Raw genomic sequence first — 26,125 nt, 5'->3', positions numbered from 1 at the left:
TTGAGGAGCAGAAAAGGTACCCTTAGAATTCAGAGGCAGGGGGCTTTGTTCCCGTTATTTTCTCATTCCAAAGAAGGGGGCTTGAGGAACTATTCTGAACCTTCGATATGTCAAGAGCATATATTCTACTAAGAACATGATGCGTTTCCTGTGAGCTGGAACATCTCACTAGCAGTACAGGATCCTGCCCATTGGACTTGCCACAGTACCAAGGGTGTTCACCAAATACTTGACAGTTGTACCAGTTCTCTTAAGGAGGCGTGGGATACAGGTTTATGCATATCCTATTAATGTGTGGATCTGAAGAAGATAGTTACATCAGGTCATCAACTCAGTTCAAGTAATCTTAAATCTCTTTGCTGCAGTAGGACTGAGTCAATAGACAAATATCCACTCTTACTCTCACTCAAAGCATAGAGTTCATAGAAGCCATGTTAGATTCCAGGTCACCGAGAGCCTGTCTCCCACAAGAAGAATTTCAAATTAGAATAGACTTCATCAGCCAACTTCAAGCTCCCTCAAAGATGTCACCGTGAGCATGCTTTAAAATTCTAGGATATAGGGCCTCATGCACCTGGGTGATGCAGTTCACCAAACTTTTCCTGTGCTCCATGCAAGGGTGGTTGAAATCAGTGTATCTAGTCAGAAGACACTGCATGAGCATGTTGGTCACAGTCCCACAAGAAGTCCCCTCCTCATTAAACTGGTGGAAAGACCCACATCCCTATGCAATGGAGTACCATTCTCTGCATCTTTGCCTACAAAGATACTTCTGCTAAGGGATGGGAGAGCTCATCTAGATCACCTACAAACACAGAGCCTTTGATCCTCTCAAGAAGCTCACCTGCACTTAAGCATCCTGGAACTCAGAGCCATCCATCTGAAATGAATAACTTTCCTGCCTCTGCTCCAGCAATCCCCAGTCCAGGTGCTGAGAGACAACACCACAGCTACGCGGTATGTCAGCCAATAAGGAGGAGCCAGGTCATCTCCACTCTGTTAGGAGCCCGTTCCACTCTGTATTTGTCACCAGATCACACTGATGACCCTGCGTTTTCCAGGAGTTCAGAACTTACTAACAGATCACCTCAGCAGACAGTTCTCAGACATCCATGAGAGGACGATCAAGAACCCAGTGTTGCAGAGCATCTTTTGCAAGTGAGGATGCCCCTTAATACACCTATTTGCCACAGACCAGAACAAGAAATTCCAAGTGTTCTGCACCAGAGGGTGCTCTAGACCAAACACATTAGTGCCTTTCATATCCTGTTACTCTGTGACAGATATATGTCCTCCCATCAGACCCCGGGATACGAAGGGTCCAGTGTAGTCTGAAGTAGGATGCTGGACTGATGATCAGGATAGCTCCAATGGGCCAGGCAGGTCTGATGTTCATATCTGGTGGATTTTTTATTATACTTCCCTATTGTGTTGGCTGCTTTGCCCAACAGTCTCACAGAACAATGGTTGGATCCTATGCCCAGACTTGTCATTGTTATGTATGACAGCTGTGATGCTGGCTGGCTGACCCACTGAAAGAAGCAGTTCAGCTGAAGTTCAGAAAAAATTCTGCTCCAAAGCAAGAAGGTCTCAGCTAGACTGACATATATCAAAGTGGAAGAGAGAGTTTTTATTCATGCTCTTTCCCCCCTCCCCCCCCCCCCAGTCTTCAGACTTCAATATAATATTAGCAAGGTTGATGGATTCCCCCTTTGAGCCTTTAGCAAGCAGTTCCCTATCCCATTATCAATGAAGGCTGCCTTTTCAGTAGCCATTACATCAGCTTGAAGGGTAGGGGAGATGCATGTCCCCTGATAGTTTTATAAGGCTAGGCTTAGGGTTAGGTATCATCCCAAGTTCCTGCCAAAAGTTTGTTTCTGAGTTCCATATTAAACTAATTTATTTATCTCCCAGTTTTGGTTGGGCTGTTCTGTAGTCATTGGTTAAACAGAATTCCTAATACCCGCCTCCAAACAGACAACTACTTGTTAGTCATCAGGAGTGGAATCCATGTGGACAATCACTCGAAGAAAGAATAGTTACTTATCTTTTGGTAACAGTGTTTTTTTCGAAATGCGTTGTCCACATGAATTCCATGATTTCCCCACTGCTCCAAAGTCTTACTCCTCTGAATTGGAGAAGGAACTGTGGGGTATTTGCACCCATTCTGCCTCTTATGCCCTTGACTGGGGTTTAGGCTCAAAGACATCTAGGACACAGGCACAGCCCTAATGAACACTGCTTGCTACAATAATCCAATCTCACGTGCATACCCATATTTGAATCTGCATGGACAGTACATCTCAAAGAACAAGTACGGTAAGTAACCATTCTTTACTGGGCACACAGGTTGTTTGTGAAATACTTTAGTACCTTTTTATGGAAGACTTTACTGAAATGCAATGTGTTATTTGATGAAAGCCTAATCTTATTTTATTTGACAAATATATCTGGTAAGTATAGCCTAAAATCAGACTGATCTGTTCATTGAAATAGTAAATTCATTATATAGCATGTTTTATAGGCAGATTGCTTTAAAAACAATCTTAAATCCATTTAAAATGGAATCTAATTCCATCAGGTATATTTTGTAATAAAATATGTACATCCTCTTGAAGCAGCTATCTCAAAAGCAAGCTGGATCTTTTGAAGATGGGCATCTGCATTTCCTTAACTGTTCCCTGTTTCTTATAGCTTCCTATAAGGACACTTTCTGCCAAAGTTGCAGGACCTTTAGAAAGGTTATTTGACAGAGTATAATACTTTCAGAAAGGCTTAGGGATGGAATATTAAAGGCATTCTCTATATACCATTAATATTCCAACACTGCATGTGGCAACATTTTGATTCTGAGGAGAGTGCATGAGTTCAAGGTCAGAGAGATTGACTTGTGCTGTTCATTATAACCAATTATTGTGTGACAAATGAGTTTGAGATCAGGCTGAAAATTCTGTAAGAAAAATCAATAGTTCTAATCAGGGCCTTTCAGGTCATTTACCACCCTACCTTTTGTTAGTTTGTCAGAAAAGAGAAAGATAAAACCTGTGTGACAGTGGATTGCCTCTGTATTGTTACTTTCCATTTGAAACATATTTTGATATCTTGAATTATATTAATAGTTTAATTGGTTTCAGAAACTTCTACAAGAGTTCCAATTTATAAGACTTCATTTTTAGTATTTGATAAGATTTCCAAACTAGCAATATAGTGGCCTCCCCCTCCCCCCGGATGTAGTATATCTAATTCCTAAAACAGATTCAAGCTGCTTGTCTCTAATGAATAGCAAATCTTACTGGAAGATATGTCACTAATAGTTTTAGCACAATGTTGGGGTAATTTCAAAATATCTTTTCAGAGTCATGCCATTATGACATCTTATAAAATAATAACTTCATGTTAGCTTTGACTAAACTGGACATATTTCACTATTTCAGTAAATGCCTTTCCTTTCCTTTTTGTAGTTTCCTGATGAAGATGAAGAAACCAGATTATACCGCTTGAAGATAGAAGAACAGAAACGCCTAAGAGAAGAAATTCTGAAACAGAAGGAGCTGAGACGGCAGCAGCAGGCAGGGGCTAGAAAGAGAGAGTTACTTGAAAGACTTGCACAACAGCAGCAACAGCCTCCTACACAACAATCTTTCACACAGCAGGAAGAGGAATCATCAGAGTTTCCCACCAACGGAAATCCATTTATAGTCCATCCTGGTGCACAGGCCAGGCAAAATGTGAAAAATAGACTTCTTGTTAAAAAGCAAGACATGGTAGTTGCAAATATTCAGCCCAAACCCACAGATTTCATGCAAGATGAGGCTAATATGCATTTTCAAGGACAGCAAGTGAAAACAGTGAAGCCTTTGAGACAGACTAGAACAATACCACAAAGTCAGCTTCAGCCATCGCCAAAAGTATTACAAACAAAACCTGCAGCAACTACAGCATCAGTCACCCCAGGACAGACTGCTAGGGTGGCATCGATACAAGGAAGGCCTCAGGAACTGAAACCTGGTGTGAAAAGGACTGTCATGCAACGGGCAAACACTGGTAGTGGAGATGGGCCCCATGTCGGCACCAAAGTGAGGGTGATTAAGTTGTCAGGAGGGGTAAGTTTCCAAGGCTCATCTATTTTTGTGTTGTTTTGTCATGGTCTGTTTTTGTGTGTTCTATCCAATGCAGTTCTAAAATAGGAAAAGAACCTATTTTGAAAAGAAAACAGCAAATTCAACAGAACTAATAATCCATATTTCAGAAGATGATTTTCAGAGTTATAGATGAGTTATTTTTTAAAAAAACTTGTAGGAACAGAGGCTTGCTGTAATATATTGCACTGCAGTGGGGTTACCATTAAGTTTACATCACTTTTCCTGAATAATATCTACTCATTTTGGGTGCTTGTAACTTGCACCTAAAAATTCTTCACCTGTGAATCTTTGCATAGAGCAGCAGTTCTCAAACATTAGCAACCTGATGACCCCCATTTTGATTTAAATTTTTTTGCAGACCCCTAAATCCCCCGCTCAGTCATAGAATATCAGGGTTGGAAGGGACCTCAGGAGGTCATCTAGTCCAATCCCCTGCTCAAAGCAGGACCAATCCCTAACTAAATCCCCAAATGGCCACCTCAAGGATTGAACTCTTAACCCTGGGTTTAGCAGGCCAATGCTCAAACCACTGAGCTATCCCTCCCCCCAAGTCCTAGCCCCTTCTCCTCCCCCATTCCAACTCCAACCCCTCCCCCCAAGGCCCCATCCCTACTCCACCCTTGCCCCTCCTCTTCCCCACCTCTTTCTGCCCTGTCCCCTGAGCGCACCCTGCCCCTCCCCCTCCTTCCCAGCGCCTCCTGCACTCCACTGAACAGCTGTTCCACAGCGTGCAGGAGGCACTGGGAGGGAGGGGGAGGAGTTTATCAGCCAGGCCAGCGGCCCCAGCCATGACTTGCAGACCCCCTGGAGTACCCTTGCAGACCCCAATTTAAGAAACCCTGGCACAGAGCATTTCGGTCCAGAAATGCTTTGATGTATGGGAGAAAAGAATTTGTGTGGTTATTTTTAAGTTTGAGGGGCTACCCCACCCCCCAAAAAAGAAAAAAAAGACGTATGCCCTGTCCATCATGCAGTTGAAACCAACCTAGCAGCCAGTCATGTTTAAGCATGGCTGGAGCTAGCATAGTTGTCTGAACAGTGTGGGTAACCCTTTTTCCTTTGAGAACCACATTGCAAAACTGTGATATAAACAGAATTTGGGAGAGGAAATTTTGTACTAGGGACTAGATTGAAAATGCCACCATTTCACTTTTGTGTCAAAATCAGATGTATTTATCTTCTGACAAAGGGGTCCATTGTCTACATGGCCCCTGAGCACTGGTGGTATCCTTGTATATTCACAATGTTTTTCTGTATTCATCCAGCAAATATCTGTATCGGTGGTTTTCAATCTTTTTCATTTGCGGACCCCTAAAAAATTTTGAATGGAGGTGCAGTAGACCCCTTTGGAAATCTTAGACATAGTCTGCAGACCCTCAGGTGTCCACGGATCACAGATTGAAAACCACTGATCTATATTAAATTTGATTTTCTATTATTGAAAAAAATAAGAGTGCAGAATAAGATGAAAATTCAGAGGATCTAACTACAGGGTTTTCCGAGAGACATCTGGCCCTTGCTTTGCCTTGTGCAAAAATATTTAAATATAAAAATCTTTCTGTGCTGTGGTACCTTTTAGGAGAGGGGCTCTGAAAGAAATCTATACACTAATTGAGGAAACCACTAGAACCGCACTGGAGCGACAAGCAGGTGGACATATTGAGTGTGTTAGCAGAGGTTGAACAGGACCTCAGTTACAGAAGTTGTTTCTCACTCTTCTCTCGAAATCTGATTTTGTTAAATAGAATTTAGCAAATAAGTAGCTCAAAATGTAGTCTTAAGTGCTCAGATACCTTGGTAATGAGCACAGTATACATATGCAAAGGGAGACAGATATCACTCTTGGTGTTTTTAAAAGGGAAGAGGAAATTAAAATGCTAGAGAGACTTAGGGTAGGTCTACACTTACTGCGCGGGTTCGACGCGGTGAGTTCGACTTCTCGGAGTTCGAACTATCGCGTCTAATCTAGACGCGATAGTTCGAACTCCCCGCGCGCTCCGGATCGACTCCAGAACTCCACCACTGCAAACGGCGGTGGCGGAGTCGACCTTGGAGCCGCGGACTTCGATCCCGCGGCGTCTGGACGGGTAAGTAGTTCGAACTAGGGTACTTCGAGTTCAGCTACGCTATTCGCGTAGCTGAACTTGCGTACCCTAGTTCGACTCCCGCCCTTAGTGTAGACCAGGCCTAAAGTATTAAAGATGACTACTTTTCATTATTACATTACAAATTTCAAAATGTTTCAAATTGTATAGTTACACAGTGACTGTAAAGGTCCTCTTAACATTTTTTAAAAGAAATATATTCGCATAATGGAAAGAATATGACTAATGAGGATCTGGTTAGAGTGGAGGATGACTTTCTTCAGACAGTAGTAGTAACTTTAGTCCAGTAGATTGAGTAGATACCAGAAGTTGTAGGTGGTCCCTTCTGTTGGACTAAATAAAAATATAATCATGCTTTCAGGAATCCCATTGGCCTGCAAGTAGTGTGACTGGCTTGTTTTATTCTTGGTAATTCAACAAAAGCAATCTGGCCCCAACTTTTCTTTTTATCTGGTAAAACAAAACATCAAGCTGCAACCCCAGCCACCAGTGCATAGGTCTCTAGGGTAAATGATTCAGTGCCCAATGTAGCAAGTGTCATGAAACAATTTTTTTCCCCTTAATGTTCTCTTTTTCCAGCAAACCATGAGTGACTTATTTTTTTTTTTTACCAATTATACACTAAGGTTGCTTGCCATCAGATTTAGCCACATTAAATACATGTATCATTCCTGCTGCATTGTATGCTATGTAGACTTGCTCTTGTCCCCTGAAAATTCAGTTCATATCTGCAGGATCATCAGCATAGAACAGGCTGTCTATGCATGGTATGTAGTTGCTTTTCCTTGCCACCATGGAAAATTTTGTTTTCTTTCAAACTATAGAAAAATAAAAGCAAGCGTTACCATTAGCTTTTTAACTCTGATCAAGATGGTTAATTTTTTAATAGTATGTCAGAAAGCCGAATCTATATTACTTTGTTCTATGTGCCACACAGACAAAATGGAAAATCTCAGCAACAGGGGGGCAATCTGGCCTATTTTGATGCTCAGTATATTAAAAAAGATTAACAAGTTTATGAGAGGCCTGCAGACTATAAGGATCTCAGATCCTGTTTATAACTCTGTTTTTTAGCACTGCAGCATACAGCAGTTATTGCCAGACCTTTGAGACGCCCAGGTACTGTTTTTTTTTTTTAAAAGAACATTTACTCCCTAATCTTTCTTCCTCAGTCTAAATTAGGTTTGCAAGACTTCCCTGCTGTCAGCCACCCCAGAATATGCTTTGGCTCCTTTTATCTGTAAGCAGTGACTTGATTCTGCAGTATAGCAGCCTCTCTGCTGCTGTCAAAACTACAGATCATTTATACCCATTTCCCTTTTTCTTTAACTTTTTGTGCAGATGAAGTCTTTAATGTCCATGGAATGGTGAGATTGATACTGGTTAGGCACTGTGCAGGCTACTCTACCCAGCTGTGCCAGTGTATGTCAGTACACACTTGAAAAGTCCTCTCTTTCAGCAGACTGGCAATAGTACTGAATAATGTAAAATAAACAGTAATCTAACAGGGAATGGACTGAGATCATGCTCATACCACCTTTTATCTGTACCGGTTTCGCTTTGCACAGGAGCTGTTGGCAAAAACTGTCTGCTCATTAGACTGCTTGCTGATACCGTGGTGGGTAGAACAGTTATCAAAGTGGCCTTATATGCTAATGATGGGTTTTATTTAATCTCAAAGCAGCTGTGCCAAATTTAATTTCCCTTGTTAAGAAAGTTGTCAGTTTTCTTGGTTCAAAATTACGTTCAGAGATCAGTAGCTCCTGCTGTTGAGTAAGAGTACATCCCAGTGTGAATCTTCATTTTGTGTGCAGCAAGTCCTTTACGTAACTAGGTGTTAGGGTAGTAGCTAGAGTATCAGACTCCAGGTATGTAATATCCCCATTTCTCCGAATAAAATAAGATGACCCGTCAAAGTGGCTATGACTACACTTTGAACTCATGGGACGAATAGTCTTTTTAAAGAAGATTTCATGAAATTGAAATATTTACCAATTAAGTATCCTCAAAAAAAGATACTTGCTGTCCAGTGTCTCTCTGACACAGTAGATCAGGGGTGGGCAAACTTTTTGGCCTGAGGGCCACATTTGAGTGGAGAAATTGTATGCAGGGCCATGAATGTAGGGCTGGGGTAGGGGGTTGTGGTGTGGGAGGGAGTGCGGGTTATGGGAGGGGGTGCAGTGTGCAGGAAGGGGCTCAGGACAAGGGTTGGGGTGCAGGAAGGGGCTCAGGGCAGGGAGTTGGGGTGCAGGGTGCGGGGGGGTTCAGGATGCAGGAGGGGGCTCGGTGCAGGGGGTTGGCGTGCAGGAAGGATGTGGCAGGGGGCTCGGCAGGGAATTGAGGGCTCAGGGTAGGAGTTTAGGGTGCAGGACGCGGGAGAGGGCTCAGCAGGGGTTTGCGGTGCACGAGGGGGCTCAGTGTAGGGGGTAGGGGTGCGGGAGAGGTGCAGTGGGGGGCTCAGGACAGGAGATTGGGGGTGTAGAGATGTGCAGCAGAGGGTTCAAGGTAGGAGGTTAGGGGGCTCAGGGCAGGGGGTTGGGGTGTGGGGTGCAGGAGGGGTGCGGGGCCCTGCACCGCTTACCTTGAGTGGCTCCGGGGTAGCAGTGGGGCGAAGGCAGGCTCCCTGCCTGCCCTGGCCCCACGCCGCTCCCAGAAGTGTCCAGCGTAGCCAGCAGTGGCTCCTGGGGGTGGGGTGGAGTAGGCGGCTCCGCTGTGTGCTGCCCTCACCTGTGGGTACCACCCCTGAAGCTCCCATTGTCCACGATTCCCCGCTCCTGGCCAATGGGAGCTGTGGGGGGCAGTGCCTGCACGCGAGGGCAGCACACGGAGCCCTCTCCTAGGGGCATGGTGCCGGCCGCTTCTGGGAGCAGCGTGGGGCCAGGGCAGGCAGGGAGCCTGCCGTAGCCCCGCTGCGCCCCAGGGCTGGCAATCCCACAGGCCAGATCGAAAGCCCTGAGGGGCCAGATCCGGCCCTCAGGCCATAGTTTGCCCTCTCCTGCAGTAAATGCTCCAGTATGTGCCTGGCAAGCCTCAAGAAAAAGAAAGCAGAAGATGAACACTTCCTGTATGTTAGACACTGCAATGTATTGCATGCCCTATCAGGGACTAGTCATGTGATGCAAGGGGTTAATGCTAGGATTTAGCCTTATTTATTCCATGTCATACCTGTCATTTTTACCAGAATCCTAGTTCCTCAAACATTTTAAGGCCAACCCTTCCTTTCGTGCCTCTAGATGAGCAAGGAGGAATGCCTCTGTGAGTGGCTTTTTATTTTGATTATTCCCTTTCAGTCTTGGTAGTCCAAATATGCTTGGCAAGTTTAGTCAGTCTGATCTTTAAGACTTGAAGAGACGGTGGGATCAAGTGTTCAGCGGATATATTTGATATCAGGGCTTTGCTTTTTTGCAGAGCTACAACACCTCTGTTGGCGTAGCTTATCTAGCTTCTGTCTTACTTTGTTGCATATCTTCAGGACATCACTTCACTGTGTCTTGGATACACAAGATCAGCATATTATCATGCTGTCCATGAGAAAAAGTCTTAGATTTGTCTGGCTCAATCAGAGGCCTGATCTCAGTACTAGATAAAGAACACAATAGGATTCAGACAGGATAAGATCTTGAAATGGTACTTGTTGGGAGGAAATACAGTAATAAATGGATATTTGTAGGCAGGCATAGTAGATACTTCACAAAATATCTAGTGCAGTTGAAATCTGTAAATCCAATATCATAGAGCAGGAATGATCCTGGTCATGAGGGAGCAGGTTTGTACCCAGTGTTAACCCTATATGTCTTAAGTGTTAAAAGGTTATACAAACTCGGCATGTTAGACATGTCCATTGATTGGTCTGAAGTTCTGTTGGCATTGCATGATGTTTTTAAATCATTGTTGTACCACTCAGTCATCTTATTTTATTATTGGGTGATCTCTCCCTAGCCAAAGACTGGTCTTCCTTGCTCAAAGTGATATGTCTCAGCCTCTGTGGCCCGAAAATGCTGAATCTTATGCTGGACCAAGAATACACCACTCTTTGTCTGTGTGGGCCTTTTGTATAAGTACCTATGTTCTGTTTGGATTAAAAGTGAAGTCTTAGATTTTCATGAGTTACAGCAACTACTGCCCGACACTGCATCTGAAAAGCGTGACCGAAATAGCTGACAAACTATTTTGGTTGGAAATTCAGTCTGTAAGGATATATTCTTGGGTTGTATAAAAAAGATTGAAGAGGGGAGCTAAAGGACAGATAGCTTTGCTTAATTTAGGATAACGGTCAAGGAGGGAGGTAGTTGAACACTGAATTCTAAAAAATGGGAAAAAATGTTCTTGGTTTAGACAATCCTGTTGGATGATGTAAATTTATCTACTAAGATTTGCTTGATGATTGTATTTGTTTTGCTTTTATGTGTATTGTTCATTACAGCCAATAAAAATTGTTTAAATAATTTAAATTTCTATAGCGCCTTTCCTCCAAAGACATCAGAAAAGCTTATACAAACGTTAATTAAAGTCTCCAACACTTATGTGGCAAGAAGTATATAGGGAGCTTTCAACCCATATCTGAAATGCAGCTCTGAGGTGTGGAACATCAGAACATTAGCAGAGTTCAGTAACGTTATTTTCACAGTGGGAGGATGGAATCAGCATCAGTACTCATCCCCCACCATCTGAAAGAATGGTCTTGGGCACAAGTAAGGTCAGTGTCCATGTCTTGTTAGGTGTGCAGGCAAAAACTTACTGTAGGCCAGCATTTTATATTGTCTCTTAATGCCTCTTTTTCACACTTACAACTCAGCACGAAAAGAGTGACACCCAAGAAGCTGCACTAATCTAAACATCAAGGAGATTAAAACTCAGTCAAAGGTGATGGGTGGACAGACTTCCAGTATCTGTAACATTTCAGTCTAGCAATATTTCTCAAATTAGAATGTTCCCTACTGAAAAACTCACCGAAATTCTTGCTCTGTAAAAGTACAGTCTAAAGGCACAGGTTGGCGCAAAATATTAAAAACTATATAGGTGCTATTGGGGCATAGATTGATATGATTCGCTGAGGTGGAATAAGTCATGATTTTCAGACATCTTTTAGAGAGGGGGGTACACCTCTTATTGGGGTGGTACAAAAGGAGACATGAATTCACACATGGGCAAAGGAGCAGTTAATGGGAGGGCAGTGCAGGAGGAGACCAGGGTATAAAGGTAGGTGAGGTCAAGAGCAAGAGAAGAACTAAATGGCACTTTAAGAGAGGCTAGCAATCAAATCCTGACTAAAAGGAATCCATGTTTAATGGGTTAAATTAGAATCTAATTTCACTGCAAATAACTTAGAGTATATGCAAAATAAAATGCTTCCTCTTATCAACCTGAGAACAGACCTTTAAAATTTAGTCAAAATTTCAATATACAATTGTAAGACTAGGCTTTTCATTGAATACTGTAAAAGCAAATTCCATCATTCCCTTAAAATTGTAATAGAAAGTCTTCTGCAGTTTAATTTTGGAATTGTATACTGTAAAACAGTCTCTCATGGTGGGCCTGATGTACATTATTGCAACATCAAGTAGTAGTTGGATTTCAGTGAGAGGAAATGATAGAGGATGACATGATACTGTAAGTAAAAATGTCGCTAATAGAAATCTTATTTTAAAGTGAAAATTGGTCAACATGGGATTATTGGAGTGGGAAAGGATGCAGATTTGTCCCATTTAAATTTAGTGACTCCAAGAGCAGTGAAATGCTTTGATATAAAATGTTCAAAGTTTAAGAAATTAGAGGAGCTAGCCACTAATACATGTATGCCTCGTGTCTAGAAGACACTCAAACGCAAATGGAGAACTAAATAACTGAATACCATCAGTGCCATGGAAAACATAATGCTAGAAGCTTGGGGCAGGACATTGCAAGAGTTGAACAAACAGATTTGTGTGGCCATAGCAGAGTGGTACGCACTGGGTTCCTGTTTTGGCTTGGTAAAGAAATTGTCAGTCTGCAGGGATTTGTTCATCTAAGCATCTCTAAGGCTGCAAGATCCATGTGGCTGAAGAGGACTACATTAATGCAAACTAGGGAAACTTTTATTTCAAGCGCACAGCATCCCCATGGGGGAATTACAGTGCAGCACTTGAGTGCACACTGCTGTTCATACCGCTCATTGTCCAAACTATGGAGCAGTGTAGATCAAGCTCAAAATGACTTTACCGTGAGGTGAGACATTTATCTGAGTCTCTTTCAGAGAGACAACTCTCAAATTAACAAGCATTGACTTTTCTTCCAAGGTTCTAGGTAGTCCTACTTATGGATGAATACCACAATCTGTTGAAGAGCCAACCAGCGTTATTGATTGTGGGTATAAAGTGCTCCAGGAAAGTGGGGGCACAGTCAACAGTTTCTAGAAATGAGCATCCTGTAAGTTTTACTGTTCTTTATTTAAAAGGAAAAAGTATGAGGTGAGAATCCAACACCAATTTCATGTACATCAAAAGTCAGAGGTACTTGCTATTGACATATAATATATAAGTGGCTCACCAGCTTTTAATGTAGGCAAAAAGAAACCTTCAACTAAGCCAGGAATTTTAAGTTACAGGAAACTTGAACTAGAAAAATTAGGAATGAACTTGCCAACCTGGAAACTCCAGTCAGTTCAGAACATAGCAGCTTGTTTGCTCAGCAGCACAGTCCAACAAAAGCACAATCTCTCTTCACAGGCTTTCTGTTGAATGCTGGTTCAAGTTTAAGATTTTGGTTTTCACGTTGAAAGTCCTACATTAGGATAGCCTCAAATATCAGTGGGACTGTTTCACTCTGTAAAGTAATGACCACAGTGACATTTCCACTAGTGTAGTGTCAAGATTGCAAGGAGGAGGCAGAGTTGCTTTTCCTAACGGAAGAGATCAGAATGACACATCTGGGCATGTTCAGAACCTATTCTGACCTATCCACTCCTGAAAAGCACACCAAAATCATGTTTTGAAACAAAACAAGCATCTTACAGAATGGGGGAAAGTGAAAGGTTAATTTTGTTGTGCTCACTTTAATGGTGTAAGAACATAACAGTCATACACAATGGTCCATCTAGTCCAGTATCCTGTCTTCCGACAGTGGCTGGTTCCAGATGCTTCAGAGGGAATGAACAGAACCGGACAATTGAGTGATCCATCCCCTGTTGTCTAGTCCCAGCTTCTGGCAGTTGGAGGTTTAGGGATACTCAGGGCATAGAGTTGTGTCCATGACCATCTTGCGTCCATAGGGTTGTATCCTTGATCTATCCTCCATGAATTTATCTAATTCTTTTTTTGAACCTAGTTATAATTTTGGCCTTCACAGTGGCCCTTGGCAATGAGTTCCACAGGTTGACTGTTCACCGTGGGAAGAAGTACTTCCTTTTGTTTTAAACCTGCTGAATATTAATTTTGGTGCTCAGATATCTCAATGATGGGTGTGCTTTAAGAATCAAGATAAAAAAAAAGCTGACTCACTTAGAGGGAGAAGGAACTACTTATAGAGGTTTTCCAATAGAAAAGCCTGACATGGAGATTTTTGAAAGACGTACTGCACGACTGGAGAAACAAAATAGTGACCAACTTCTATGGTCTGGTAGCCCCTAGCATTTTGAATGGACGTTCTACCCCCAAACAGGAATTTTCCTTGACAAACCCCTTGTCTCCATCCAAAAAGGTGTGTCCCAATAGCAGATATGCATACTACACACCATGTATTCTATGAAATATGTATTATGGGGCTTTCTTTACCTCTGCTAAAATAATAATGCCCAGTGTACTTGCTCTGAAGTGATCTTTTTCTATTGCTTAAAACAGTGCATTGTTTTTGGTGGAAGGAGGTAGATTTTAAAATAGAGACACTGTAACTCAGTGAAGGCTATGTACATAGCAAGTCTCAAACTTAGTTGATTTTACTGTATCTTTGCAGTTATATTTACATTTTATTGGGGAATTTCCCATACAACACTCAATAACTCAGAGGTTGAGTCTACCCTAGTAAAGTAAGTAGCGATAATTCACCATTTGTACAGTCATAGTAATGGCTAAAGCTGTAGCATAGATAATGCTTGTTTCCTTTTACCGCTGTTGTCTAACCCTGTCTATGCTATAGCCTGTGAAGTTATGAACAACAACATACAAATTTCCAAGCAAGGAAATTTTCAGCCCACTTTTGAAGGAGGCATGCAGGGTATTCAGTACATCATTGCTCACTGAATGCCTGTCTGTAGTTTGACTGAAACACGTTTCCTTTTGTACTGAGCTGGAAAGGGAATGTGGTTATATTTTTCTTTCCACGTCGTTTTGTATGGTATTATCTCTTTGTGTATATTTGTTCCGAGTAAGCTAGCTTCATGATCAAAATTTTAAGAATCAAAAGGGGAAAAATATACATTTCCTCAAACATCCGCTTTAATGCTCTGATAAGAGTTAGAAAAGGTCAGTTCCTTCAATATAAATGGAGACTGCTTGATTGGTCGCCCAGTTATTTGATTTCAGTGATACTTAATCTAACCTTGTGTCTGCCAGGCATATACTTTTATTTTTGTGAGAGAGTAAATAGTTGGAACTTAGATAGTTAATTTCTGTCTTAGATTGCTCATCAGTACTGAATTTCTCTTTTAAGTAGAGATGGCTATGATCCAATATGGGTGGAGGGAGCAAAGTGGGAATTGTATTCAATCAATGTATTGGTGCTGTTCTTTCATTAAAAAAGTAATGACCAGCATCAGACATGTCCCAGTCAGGGAGAACACTGAACTTGAGTCTGAAGACCTGTGGTGGTTCTGCCACTGACTTGTGTGATATTTGGTAATTATGCCTTATGCCTTAGCTTCCCAATCTTTAGAATGGGAAACATATTTGCCATCTTTGTACAGTACTTTCAGTATCTATAGATAAAAAGTGCTACATAAGTTTCTTTTTGTCCGACACCTATTGTTCTGCTAATACTGTTGATAAATGTCCTGAACTATTGATTAGCTGTTTTCCTTACATTTTAGCGTAGATATCAGAGGTTTTGCTTTGTTTTCACAGTGTTTATTTTTGTGTATCACACTGCTGTGTTAGCATCACAGTCTGCTGTGTGGACTTTAGTCTTTTTTACTATAACCCATTGTAGTATCAGTTTAAAATCTATTTCCACGCACAGACCTATATACTGTAGATATATGATAGTCACTATATTTTATCTTCTGCCATTGAAGGAGGATGACTTTAATGATCTAATAGGTATTTTCTCTCAACTGCTGTGATCTATAAAGTGACTTTTTTCTGGAAATACTGACTTTTAAACTGCATATGGAGTATTTATTTTTTCCCCCCAAGGAAAATCAATTACAAAACCATTTGAGGTTTTCGGGGTAAGATTTAAGACTTCATCTTTTGCCACATGCTCTGTTTGAATTATGGTGTATGTTAAACAAATAGGCCCACAGAATGAGGTGAGCATATTAGAACCTCTTTTGTTGTTGTTGCCTCTGTTTTTATGCATGTGATACTTAAAGTAAATAAACTTGGGTTGATTTGTGAAGTGCTTTTGCAGCATGCACGTCCATCTACTGTTGGATGATTTTTGAATTAGCTTTTTAAAGATTACATGGATAGACACAGCATTGTAGTAGTTAATAGAAACCTGTGCAGTGAGGTCTATGGGCTGCAAGATCAGTAACAGTGCCGGTGACAGTGAAGTATGGCCTTATCGAAAGGAGAATGCATAAGAGGCTGCCCTGGGACACTACACCACTGTCCTTCTGTGTATCCTGACAATGTTATCTGTCCTCTCAGTACGGAGTATCAAATGTCTGTCATGAGTATAGAAATTAATTTAATGTCACCTGAAGACATGCAATTAATCTTTTAGAGGTTTTCATAATACCTTTACAGAAAGAGTTGCCAGTTTGGCGGATTTGGATTTTGGGGTTTAGCAGAAGATAAGGAAAATTAATTTTTCATCAGGGTTAATACAAGCTAGCAGGGCCACAAAGGCTGAGAAAAATGGTTGGGGAATTTGTCAAGTGTTGTCACTCTAGAATAATGCTGCTTAACGTCTGATAGGTGTAATCAAGAGTTGAGATTTCTATAGAGAGGGATTAATCAATTTGCTCACTACAGAATGCAAGTTGGTGATATCGCTCCTTCATGGGGTTTAAGAATGAAAATAAGATTTGATCTGTCAAATTGCAAGAAGCGCTGACAGTATCAATAGGCATTTTTATCAGTACATTTTTTAAAGCATTTGTTATAAATAAATTTGTCCTGCTAATGTTGGTGGCAAACAAACTTCATCTGTATTGTAAAACTGTCATAACATCCCTGATAGAGTACAATGCCGTAGCTTACTAAATTCAGGCACCCTTCTTAAAAAAAACCAAAAACTCCCTTTATAGAACTCGTATTTATATTCAATTAAGACAGGATGACTTTTAAATTTCTTAAGATGCAAAGAATTGATAAAATAAACAACTGAAATATTATATAGCGACCATTTTGAAATGTGGTCATAATCTGTATCTGACAAATCTGTTTTAAAATCACTGGCATGCATGAATGAAACGATTTCTGTTCATTGCACTGTCTTAGAATACTTTGCAAATATGTTCTTTAGCATTCGAAGTTTGAAAAAAATATTCATAATATAGACCAAATCCACTTGCTCATTCCTTTTGAGTTTTCATTTTTAAATTATATTCAGTATTTAGAACTAGTAGGGTTTTTATGTCAGGTGGCTTTTAAGAGCAGTTTTTCTTTGGCAAATAACCAGTTTCCCTTACATTCTAAAGACTTTCAGGTGAACAGATAGAACTCTTGCTGCACATAGCAGCTTTTGTCATGACTGCTGTTTAAACCCAGTTTTTTAGGGTTTTGACCAGAAATGTTCACACCTGACTGTAAGTTAGCAATTGGGGAACAAGCCTTAGATAAAACTTGATAAATTCAAATTGTGAAGGGGAAAAATGGTTTGTGCTTTAGAGTTTAAGGGGCAGCCAGTATCTTGAGAAATTTTTTTGTCATTATTGGTATTTAGACAAAGGGTGAAATTCTCCCCTGGGCAGAAGCCGTTCACCACTGAAATCATCCCAATTAAGTCCTCAGTATAGGTTTTAAGTGGATTTGTGGTCCATAGCCATGTGTTGGCTGTGTGGATGGGGTAAATTTCACCTGAAGTGTCAAAACTTTGTGCATCAAATTGTCTATAATAGAGTAAATGAATGATAGACGTCTCTTTGCAAGATCTGGTACTAAAATACATATCCCAAAAATCAAGTGTTTTTATGAACTTTTTAAAAATCAAAATAGATTTTGAGGACAAAAGTTAAAATGATGGGTGGGCCTGCTAGCCCCTTTCTTTTACCCTGGGTGTTAAAAAAAACGTTTAATAAATCAAAAATAAGCTGGTGAAAAGGGTTAAAAACCCAGAAAATTTGTAAGAAGTTGTCAAATTTTTATTTTTGCTTCCAAGAAAAATCAGCAAGAATTAAGAGACTTAACAGTTATACTAGGATATACTAGAGACACTAGCATCTCAGGCTTACTCTTCTACAAGCTTGTGGGCCTGATTCTTCAACAGCTCAACCACCTGCTCTGGCCCAGGCATTGCAGAATCTAGCATCAAGTAGAATTCAACACCACCACCCTCTTCTATCTACCATTTTACCATAAACCAGGGAACCTTTCCCGATTTTAATATGCAGATTAGAAGCTCCGCTACTGTATGTATTGTTTGCCCTCGAGATCCCACGTTAATGTTTCCCCTGGAAGGAGAACTGGAAGCCAGCATGTGTATTATGTTTTACATTTTCCTTTGTAGGTAGTATGCAAAAAATTGTTGAAGTTGATGCTGTATCCCCGTCAGGGCTAAGTGATCTGTTAGTTATTTTTGTAACATTAAGTCCAAATGTTCTGACTCTGAAGTATGTGTAGTTGAAGTATCACAGTGGATCTCAAACTTTTTTTACTGGCGACCCCTTTCACATTGCAAGCCTCTGAGTGCGACCTCCCCCAATAAGTTAAACACACTGTTTAATATCAGCAAAGAGTCTTGTGGCACCTTGTAGACCAGGGGTTGGCGACCTACGGCATGCGTGCCAAACATGGCAGGCGAGCCGATTTTGAGTGGCACGCAGCTGCCTGCCGCCATCCCGGCCCCCAGCCTAACTCAGCCCCCTCCGCCCACTGCTCTTCCCTGCGGGGGCAGGAGGCAGAAGCTTGGTTCTGCGGCAGCCAAGCTTCCCTCTCTCCCGCTTCTTCCCCCAGAGTGGTTCTTTCCTGCCCCGCCCCCTCTCCGTTCCTGAGCCAATCAGTTGATGGCCCTTGCGAGGGGGTGGGGAGGAAGAGCGGCAGCCTGCAGGCAGCTCCGTACAGGACGCAGAGAGAGGTAGGGACGGGGCCTGGGGGAAGGGGTGGGACTAGGCACCTCCCTTCCAGCCCCCTGCCATGAGCCGCTCAGGGCAGGGGGCTGGGAGCACCCCCATGAGCCAAGCACCCCAGCCCTCTGCCCTGACCCCCCCTCACTCAGCCTTCTGCCCTATACCCCCTAGCCCTCTGCCCTGCCCCCCCCCACAGCCTTCTGCCCTGCATCCCTACACCCCCATACCTCTGCCCTGACACCCCCCCCACACTCAGCCTTCTGCCCTGAACCCCCTCGCCCAGCCCTCTGCCCTGATGCCCTCCCCTCCCCCAGGTCTGGGTCCCAGCCGCAGGCTCTACTCAGCCTCCTGCCGGCCTAGGTGAACAGAACCCCAGGGTGGCAGCGAGCTGAGCAGGCTGGCAGCGTAAGATCTGCATTTTAATTTAATTTTAAATGACACTTCTTAAACATTTTGAAAACCTTGTTTACTTTACATACAATAGTTTAGTTATATAATATAGACTTATAGAAAGAGACCTTCTAAAATGTTAAAATGTATTACCGGCACGTGAAACCTTAAATTAGAGTGAGTAAATGAAGACTCCACACGCCACTTCTGAAAGGTTGCCGACCCCTGTTATAGACTAACAGACGTTTTGGAGCATGAGCTTTCGTGGGTGAATACCCACTTCGTCGGATGCAGGTTGATGGATTTCCACTGTTTAATATATTTATCACCATTATAAATGCTGGAGGCAAGTGGGGTTTGGGGTGGAGCTTGACAGCTCGTGACCCCCCATGTAATGACCTTGCGACCCCCTGAGGGGTCCTAACCCCCAGTTTGAGAACCCCTGATATATCAGCCTTACTGGCTTAGTTTTTCAGACTTAGAACTTGTGGAAACTGACATTGATTGTGTCCAATGTAAGGAATTGTACTTAAAGCATGATGTGGGTAATTATTCTAATATTTGAACTGTGATATAAACATATTAACACATACACTTTGTTCATTTTCACCTTGAGCTACCTTTTTTGGCTTGGATAATGTGTCTTTGATCAGCTATGTCTGTAACAAACTGAAATGAATAGTACTAAGACAAATTCATTTTACAAACCTTTGCTTGCTTGCTCCTGGGCAAGTGCTGACCTGGCAGCAATATTTGCGCTTGAACTCCCCAGAGAAAGACAGTGATACCATCTTAAGTTAAAATCTTGAATAGTTATGCAAAGAAAAAAGAGAGAACTTGTTGCTGGCTTGAAATGAACTGGGGGTGGCGCTGTTGGCCCTTTAGCTTCCAAATAGTTTTAATGCACACACAAGTCTCTTTCAAGAGTGTATGCTGTAGATCCCTCTCATCACATGCATGGTGCTCCTGCACTGGGACTTCCAAGCCATCTAGAAAAGCAATAACCATTTGGGCTTGCATAGGGACCTGTGGAAATCCTAAATATTTAGAACAAGGCTATAAAAATAGATTTTGAATCCAGCTGCCCTTCTTTCTCCTTTGCCAGGGTCAGTTGTGGGTATCACTTCTCTTTCTTTTGCTTTCACGTGTATTTGAGTTAGTGAGCCTTCTTCATTTTTTATAACTTTTCATTTTTCTCTAAATAGTTTAAGCTTAGTAAAATTTTCAGATGATTCCCCATTGTTTGGGCTTTAGCGATTACAATTCTGCAAGATTGTGAACAAGTGTTGCTGCCTTAGGATGACTCCCTGCCGTTAAAGATTTTGTATTGCTTTTATTCATTTTTCAGTCTGGTCAGTTTCATTGTGTGATATGTGGGCCCAGTAGTTAAGTATTGGTCTTTCCTGGGTCTTTTAAACAGGCCTATTTGAAGAGGTATATGTTGTCTGATTCTAAAATATCCATGATGCATCAGCATGCCAGATACTGCCTCTTGTATCTCTGGATTCCTCACACTCTGAGGTAGTGTTTTTTATATATAGGTTCATCTCTTGGACTTGTAAGAAAAGAGAGCATCGTTTAAGTCTCTCCCCCACACCCTCCCCCAGCAGGCACTTAACCATCAGGTCAGGCTTTGTCAGTCCTGATTCTTGCATCTGGAGCCATCTTACGATCCTAGTTCCTCACTCCCGTGTTCATTCAGGCGTCATAATTTCCTAGCTGCCATAATGTTTGATTCAAGATCTTTAAGATATCCAAGATATTTTGGGTTTTTTGCTTAAAAAAATTCAGCTTTGATAATCTGAAGTATTTGCTTCAATTTTTTGCCCGTATCAGAGTGCATTTGTCAGGCATTTCAGCAAACATACAAGAGGAGTTTGAAAAGAGAACCTGCCTGATCTTGAATGTTTTTCTGGTATAAAACCAGTAAGAAGAGTGAGCAAGTTATGGGTTTCAGTTAATTGTTTTCCTTTAGCATATCCCTTGAGATGAAATCCTCAATCATGATTTTATCAATAAGTTACTGACTTTCAGACTATCTAGACCTGTTGTTCTTCCCAAAACCTTGTATATTGTCTATCCTGATCAGTAAGAAGCTTGCATGTTAGGATGAAACCCTTCTGTTAATTCCACAAGTTATTCATAGATTTTGGTGACAAGTCAAAAAGAGGGAGGAAAGGGAACTGTGAGAGAACACACTTTCCAAATGGATTAGATTTTGTATTCACTCACATTCTAGTTTAGACTCAGTTCATTCTACAAAATTGGATAATTTATGGCAATTAACATGTTTGTTTCACAGAAATTTGTGAAGCCAGTTTGGGTATGTGTATACATTTGTGCATCATGACACTCTGGTTGGTACTTCATTGCAGTGATTGTTTTGGGTGAGGTAAGCAGTTCTCCTCCTTTAATCATCTGACTTCTTCCAGGGGTTGGGCGCTAATCTCCCAGATTGGGAATATACAAAGGTAATTCTGAACAGAGAGAGACTGTTTCCCAGTAACTACTGTTCAAGTCTTAATACCTCTGCTCATCCACCCTCTCCGTCCTCTTTCCCCTCTTCTTTGAGACCTTCTGTAGATTCTTTGAATTAGCGAAAGAAACTGAGTAGTTGATGCTGCGGGGCCCTTCAGTTACCTTGGTCTTCTAGAATATTCAGATCAGTGAGTGGGTGCTCACGCAGCCATGACAGGCACTAGGTGCCACCGGACTCCTGTTGTTTTTGTGCATTTCTCAGTGGTTGAGTTAGCAGTTCTGTGGGAATGAGTGTTCTCAGTGTGGGTCTGCAGAGGCAATATATACTCAAGCATAGTTACTGGTGAGTAGCCTTTTCTCTACTATTCTGTAACAGATATTTAGTGTTTTGACGGGTCCCGTTAAGCTGTTAATATGCTGCATAGCATTGCAAGCTAGATCCTCCATTTGAAACACTTCATAATTGTGAGGCTGCCTAGTGCCTTCTCAGGTTTCCATAGCAGACTAATTATGTTGCCTCTCGCTGTATGTAATCTTCAGAAAACTGTGTACGGTGACTGTAAACTTGGCCGTATCTGATCTGGGAAAGGTGGACATGTATCCATGTGAGAGGATCACCGGTTCCTTGGGTGGAAGTAGCCGAGCCTCTGCACACTTCTACTCTTTTCTTCCAGGCTCCTCTCTTCTACCTCTCCTCTCATCCCAAGCTTGAATTGCAGACACAGCTCGTTTTGTAGTACTTCCGTATATGACTTCAGAGGCATAGTTTGTCACCTCTGTTTTTATTTTTTATTTTTTTTAAGGGAGAAAAAACAAAAACACTTGGAAGAGAAAACTACTCTAACATTGGTCATCGTTAGCGGGGAGGAGATTACTTAGAAGCTTATTTTGGCTATAAATAGGCAGCATAAAGATGCACTTAATAAAAAATCACCAACCTTTAGTCTTGGAAGGTTTGCTTGGTTTGAAAGATGCGTAAAGGTTCCGACTGGTTCCTGCTTCATTCAGACTGCTTTGCCGCCCTTCTCTAGTCTAGAATATATGTCCCTTAAAAAAATGTAGTTAGCGGAACATAAATGTATAGCCTGAAAAGCTGGAATTGTAGTGAAGAATGAATAGGTGGGTCCTTGGATAAATAATAGGACATTTTCACAGTCTACTGAAAGGAAACAATTGAAAACCACAGTGAATTTAATATCATACCAGATGTAGTATTTTGTATTTCCTGCATTATGGATTGTGTAACTAAGTATAGTTCCTAGCTGAAGTGCGTACCATACAACCTTCTCTTGCAGACACTAGTTTGATTTTAGTATGCAAGTATGTATTCTTCTAATTCTCTGTGCGCTAACAAAGTTCTTCTCCACAGCAGGTCTCACAGGAAGTGAATGTTTGCATTGAGTAGATAGGTACTGAACAGCATGTTCTGGTTTTGATTTCAGCAGGAGGGGGAGAATGTTGGCTTTGTGCAGCCAGAGGGCCAGCCCCAACGCCTCCAACAACCTCTAGAACTGAGACAGCAGCCAATGCGGAAGGTCACATTGACAAAGGGACCACTCCAGCAGCAGCAGCAGCAGCAGCAGGCTCAGATACATTCAACAGTTCCACAAGGAGTCAAAAACATCCAAGGGATTCATCCAGCTAAAAAGGTGATTTTCAGATGCATTGTTGCTGCTAGGATCTGTTATCTGCTGAATGTGTTGCCATATTAATGTTAGCATTGTTTAAGAAATAACCAGAATCCTTACCAGCACTGAAGAAATTTAAACTGTATCTGCCCAGGTAAAGTTATTAATGGAAGGCTGGATGATTCAGGAAATTGATATGGGGATATAAAGCTTTTAACCTACAGGATACTTGTTTGAATCCAGCCACGGTTGGTAATGCCTGAAAGTTGTTCCGATCTCATTGTGGTTCTGTGGCCTGCGTAAATTCTGTTAGGTGGTATCAGTCCAGTATTCCAGTGGAGGAATATCCGCTACTTGAAAATCATTATCACAACTGACAGTGGTTTTTGGCGTTATGAGTAGAGATGTCAAAGATTGAATGAATACTCTCTCCTCCTAGAAGCGTTCCCAAGTTAGGCTACTTAGGGCTTGTCTACTGCGCGGGGTCGATCTAAGATATGCAACTTCAGCTACGTGAATAGCATAGCTGAAGTCGACATACTTAGATCTACTTACCACGGTGTCTTCTGCAGTACGTCAACAGTTGACGCTCTCCCGTCGACTCCGCTTGCGCTCCTCATTCTGGTGGAGTAGCAGAGTCGACGGGAGAGCACTCAGCGGTCGCTTTATCGCAAAATCGACCCCCGCTGGCTTGATCGCTGCTCACCGATCTGGCGGGTAGTTTAGACAAGCCCTTATTCTGTGTATATGTCTGGTGGACAAAGGATTAGCACTGTCAGGGTGGTATTTTCCACTAGGATTATAGCTATAAATTAAGTGTTTATAACTGTTTTCTCTATTAAAAATTAAGCGTGTTAGGTATATCTCCATATTTTAAAAAAATATATATATAGAACTGGAAGGGACCTTGAAAGGTCATCAAGTCCAGTCCCCTGCCTTCACAGCAGAACCAAGTACCGTCCCTGACAGATTTTTGCCCCAGATCCCTAGATGGGGCCCTCGAGGATTGAACTCATAACAAGTCTTACTCAAAACCTATGTTTGTATTAAATCCTGGAACTCTAATAAAGTATGAGATAGTGGCTTTAATTTTTCCTAAGTACCTCTGGCATCTTATTGCTTTCTGGTTCATGTGTTAGACTATATTAGATGGTACTGCTATACCGTATAACCCTTTGTGAAAACATTCTCCCTTCAGCACAGAATAAGTATTTGGACCTCCACTAACATAAACATTTGTAAATGGAGAATACTGGGACAAGGAACCTTTATGGGGTGGTCAGTAAAATAGTACTTTTGTGAGGTATAGATTTCTTGGTGGACAAGGCAGCCTCCTTATTTTTCTTCCATGCTATGACTTTTCTATTTTGGACTCAAACAAGGAACATCCGTGAAAGTATAGTATAGGACTGAATGTTCTATAGTTAGTCAGGTTTGTTTAATTTTTTTATTTTTTTGGGGGTGGGGCTTAAAAAAGTCAGCTATGGATCTTCTGAAAGGAGCACAGCACCTCTTGTATAACAATGGCAGTATGGAGTAGGCCATTAAAATTGACCTCCAAAGCAAACACAAAAATTCAGTTCAGAACACATTTGCTGAATTCTCCACTAACAAGGCTCTCAGAGGCACTCAGCACATAAATAAGTTTTAACCATTTTTAAATCCCTATTTGTGTGATCTCCTTGGTACTGTCATCTTCACTGAAGAGATCCCATAAGTCAATGGTTCTCAAACTGTGGGTTGGGATCCCAAAGTGGGTCGTGACCCTGTTTTAATGGGGTCACCAGGGCTGGCATTAGACTTGCTGGGGCCCAAGCCCGAAGCCAAAGTCTGAGCCCCACTGCTCAGGGCTGAAGCCAAAGCCCAAGGGTTCAGCTGTGGGTGGTGAGGCTCAGACTTTGGCTTCAGCTCTGGGAAGCTGGGCTCAGAATACAGCCCCCCACCCGGGGCTGAAGCCCTCAAGATTCAGCTTCAGCCCCCACCCCACGATGGTGGGGCTCAGACTTCAGCTTTGCTGCCCTCCCACACCCCCGCTCAGGGTGGCAGGGCTCAGGCTTTGGCTTTGGCGCCCCACCTGGGGTGGTGAGGCTCAGGCTTCGGTCCCCCTTCCCAAGGTCATGTATTCATTTCTGTTGTCAGAAGGGGGTCACAGTGCAATTAAGTTTGAGAAACACTGGCAGAATACACGAGTCTACGATATCACGGGTACCAGAAATTCCTTTGCAGTCTATGGTATTTGTAAGATCACTGACTGGTGCATTCTCTGTTGTGAACTTGAAATTGCCAGGAGAATTTTAGAGGGAAAATATATTTTATTTTTTTAATTAGTTGAATTACTTCTGTGCTTGTCCCCTACCTTCTGGGGAATGATGGCATTCACCACATGAAACTAAGTTAAAGCAAAACAAATGTGTACTTGCAGTTCACCTAAGTTGAGCCAAACATTGCACTGCCTACTATTCTGGAGCCTTCTGCCTTTGCTGCAGAGCATTTCCTGTTCTTTAGGGAGAATTATATTGAAGTTCTTGAAAATTTCAGGAGCAGCAGCACTTGGAAGACATTTCTTCTGAGAATAGGAGTTATTTCATAGAATCAGAACTGGAAGGGACCTTGAGAGGTCATCTAGTCCAGTCCCCTGCACTCAAGGCAGGACTAAGTATTATCTAGACCATCCCTGACAGGTGTTTGTCCAACCTGTTCTTAAAAATCCCCAATTATGAAGATTCCACAACCTCCCTAGGCAATTTATTTCAGTGCTTAACCACTCTGACAGGAAGTTTTTCCTAATGTCCAACCTAAACTGCCCTTACTGCAATTTAAGCCCATTGCTTCTTGTCCTATCTTCAGAGGTTAAGAAGAACAAATTTTCTCCCTCTTCCTTGTAATAACCTTTTATGTTCTTGAAAACTGTTATGTCCCCTCTCAGTCATCTCTTCTCCAGTATAAACAAACCCAGTTTTTTCAGTCTTCCCTCATAGGTCATGTTCTCTAGACCTTTAATCATTTTTGTTGCTTTTC

At 41.9% G+C, this 26,125-nt stretch overlaps 1 protein-coding gene across 6 annotated transcripts in view; it reads left to right on the top strand.

The window, feature by feature from the left end:
• Window positions 1-26,125, top strand: part of RBM33 (RNA binding motif protein 33) — a 162,346-nt gene that overhangs the window by 99,087 nt on the left and 37,134 nt on the right. For 4 of the 6 annotated variants that reach the window (XM_045004267.1, XM_045004270.1, XM_045004271.1 and 1 more), the window contains exons 15-16: window positions 3,462-4,103; window positions 22,922-23,128. In XM_045004267.1, the coding sequence (XP_044860202.1) occupies window positions 3,462-4,103; window positions 22,922-23,128 (849 nt within the window). Of the gene's footprint in view, window positions 1-3,461; window positions 4,104-10,186; window positions 10,670-22,921; window positions 23,129-26,125 lie in introns of those variants that run through there. The other 2 variants (XM_045004268.1, XM_045004272.1) reach the window with 2 other exon arrangements.

Source organism: Mauremys mutica, chromosome 2 (genome assembly GCF_020497125.1).
Source record: "Mauremys mutica isolate MM-2020 ecotype Southern chromosome 2, ASM2049712v1, whole genome shotgun sequence".
Classification (NCBI taxonomy): Eukaryota; Metazoa; Chordata; order Testudines; family Geoemydidae; genus Mauremys; species Mauremys mutica.
The sequence above is the reverse complement of the archived record's forward strand: the minus strand, read 5'-3'. Positions and strand labels throughout refer to the sequence as shown.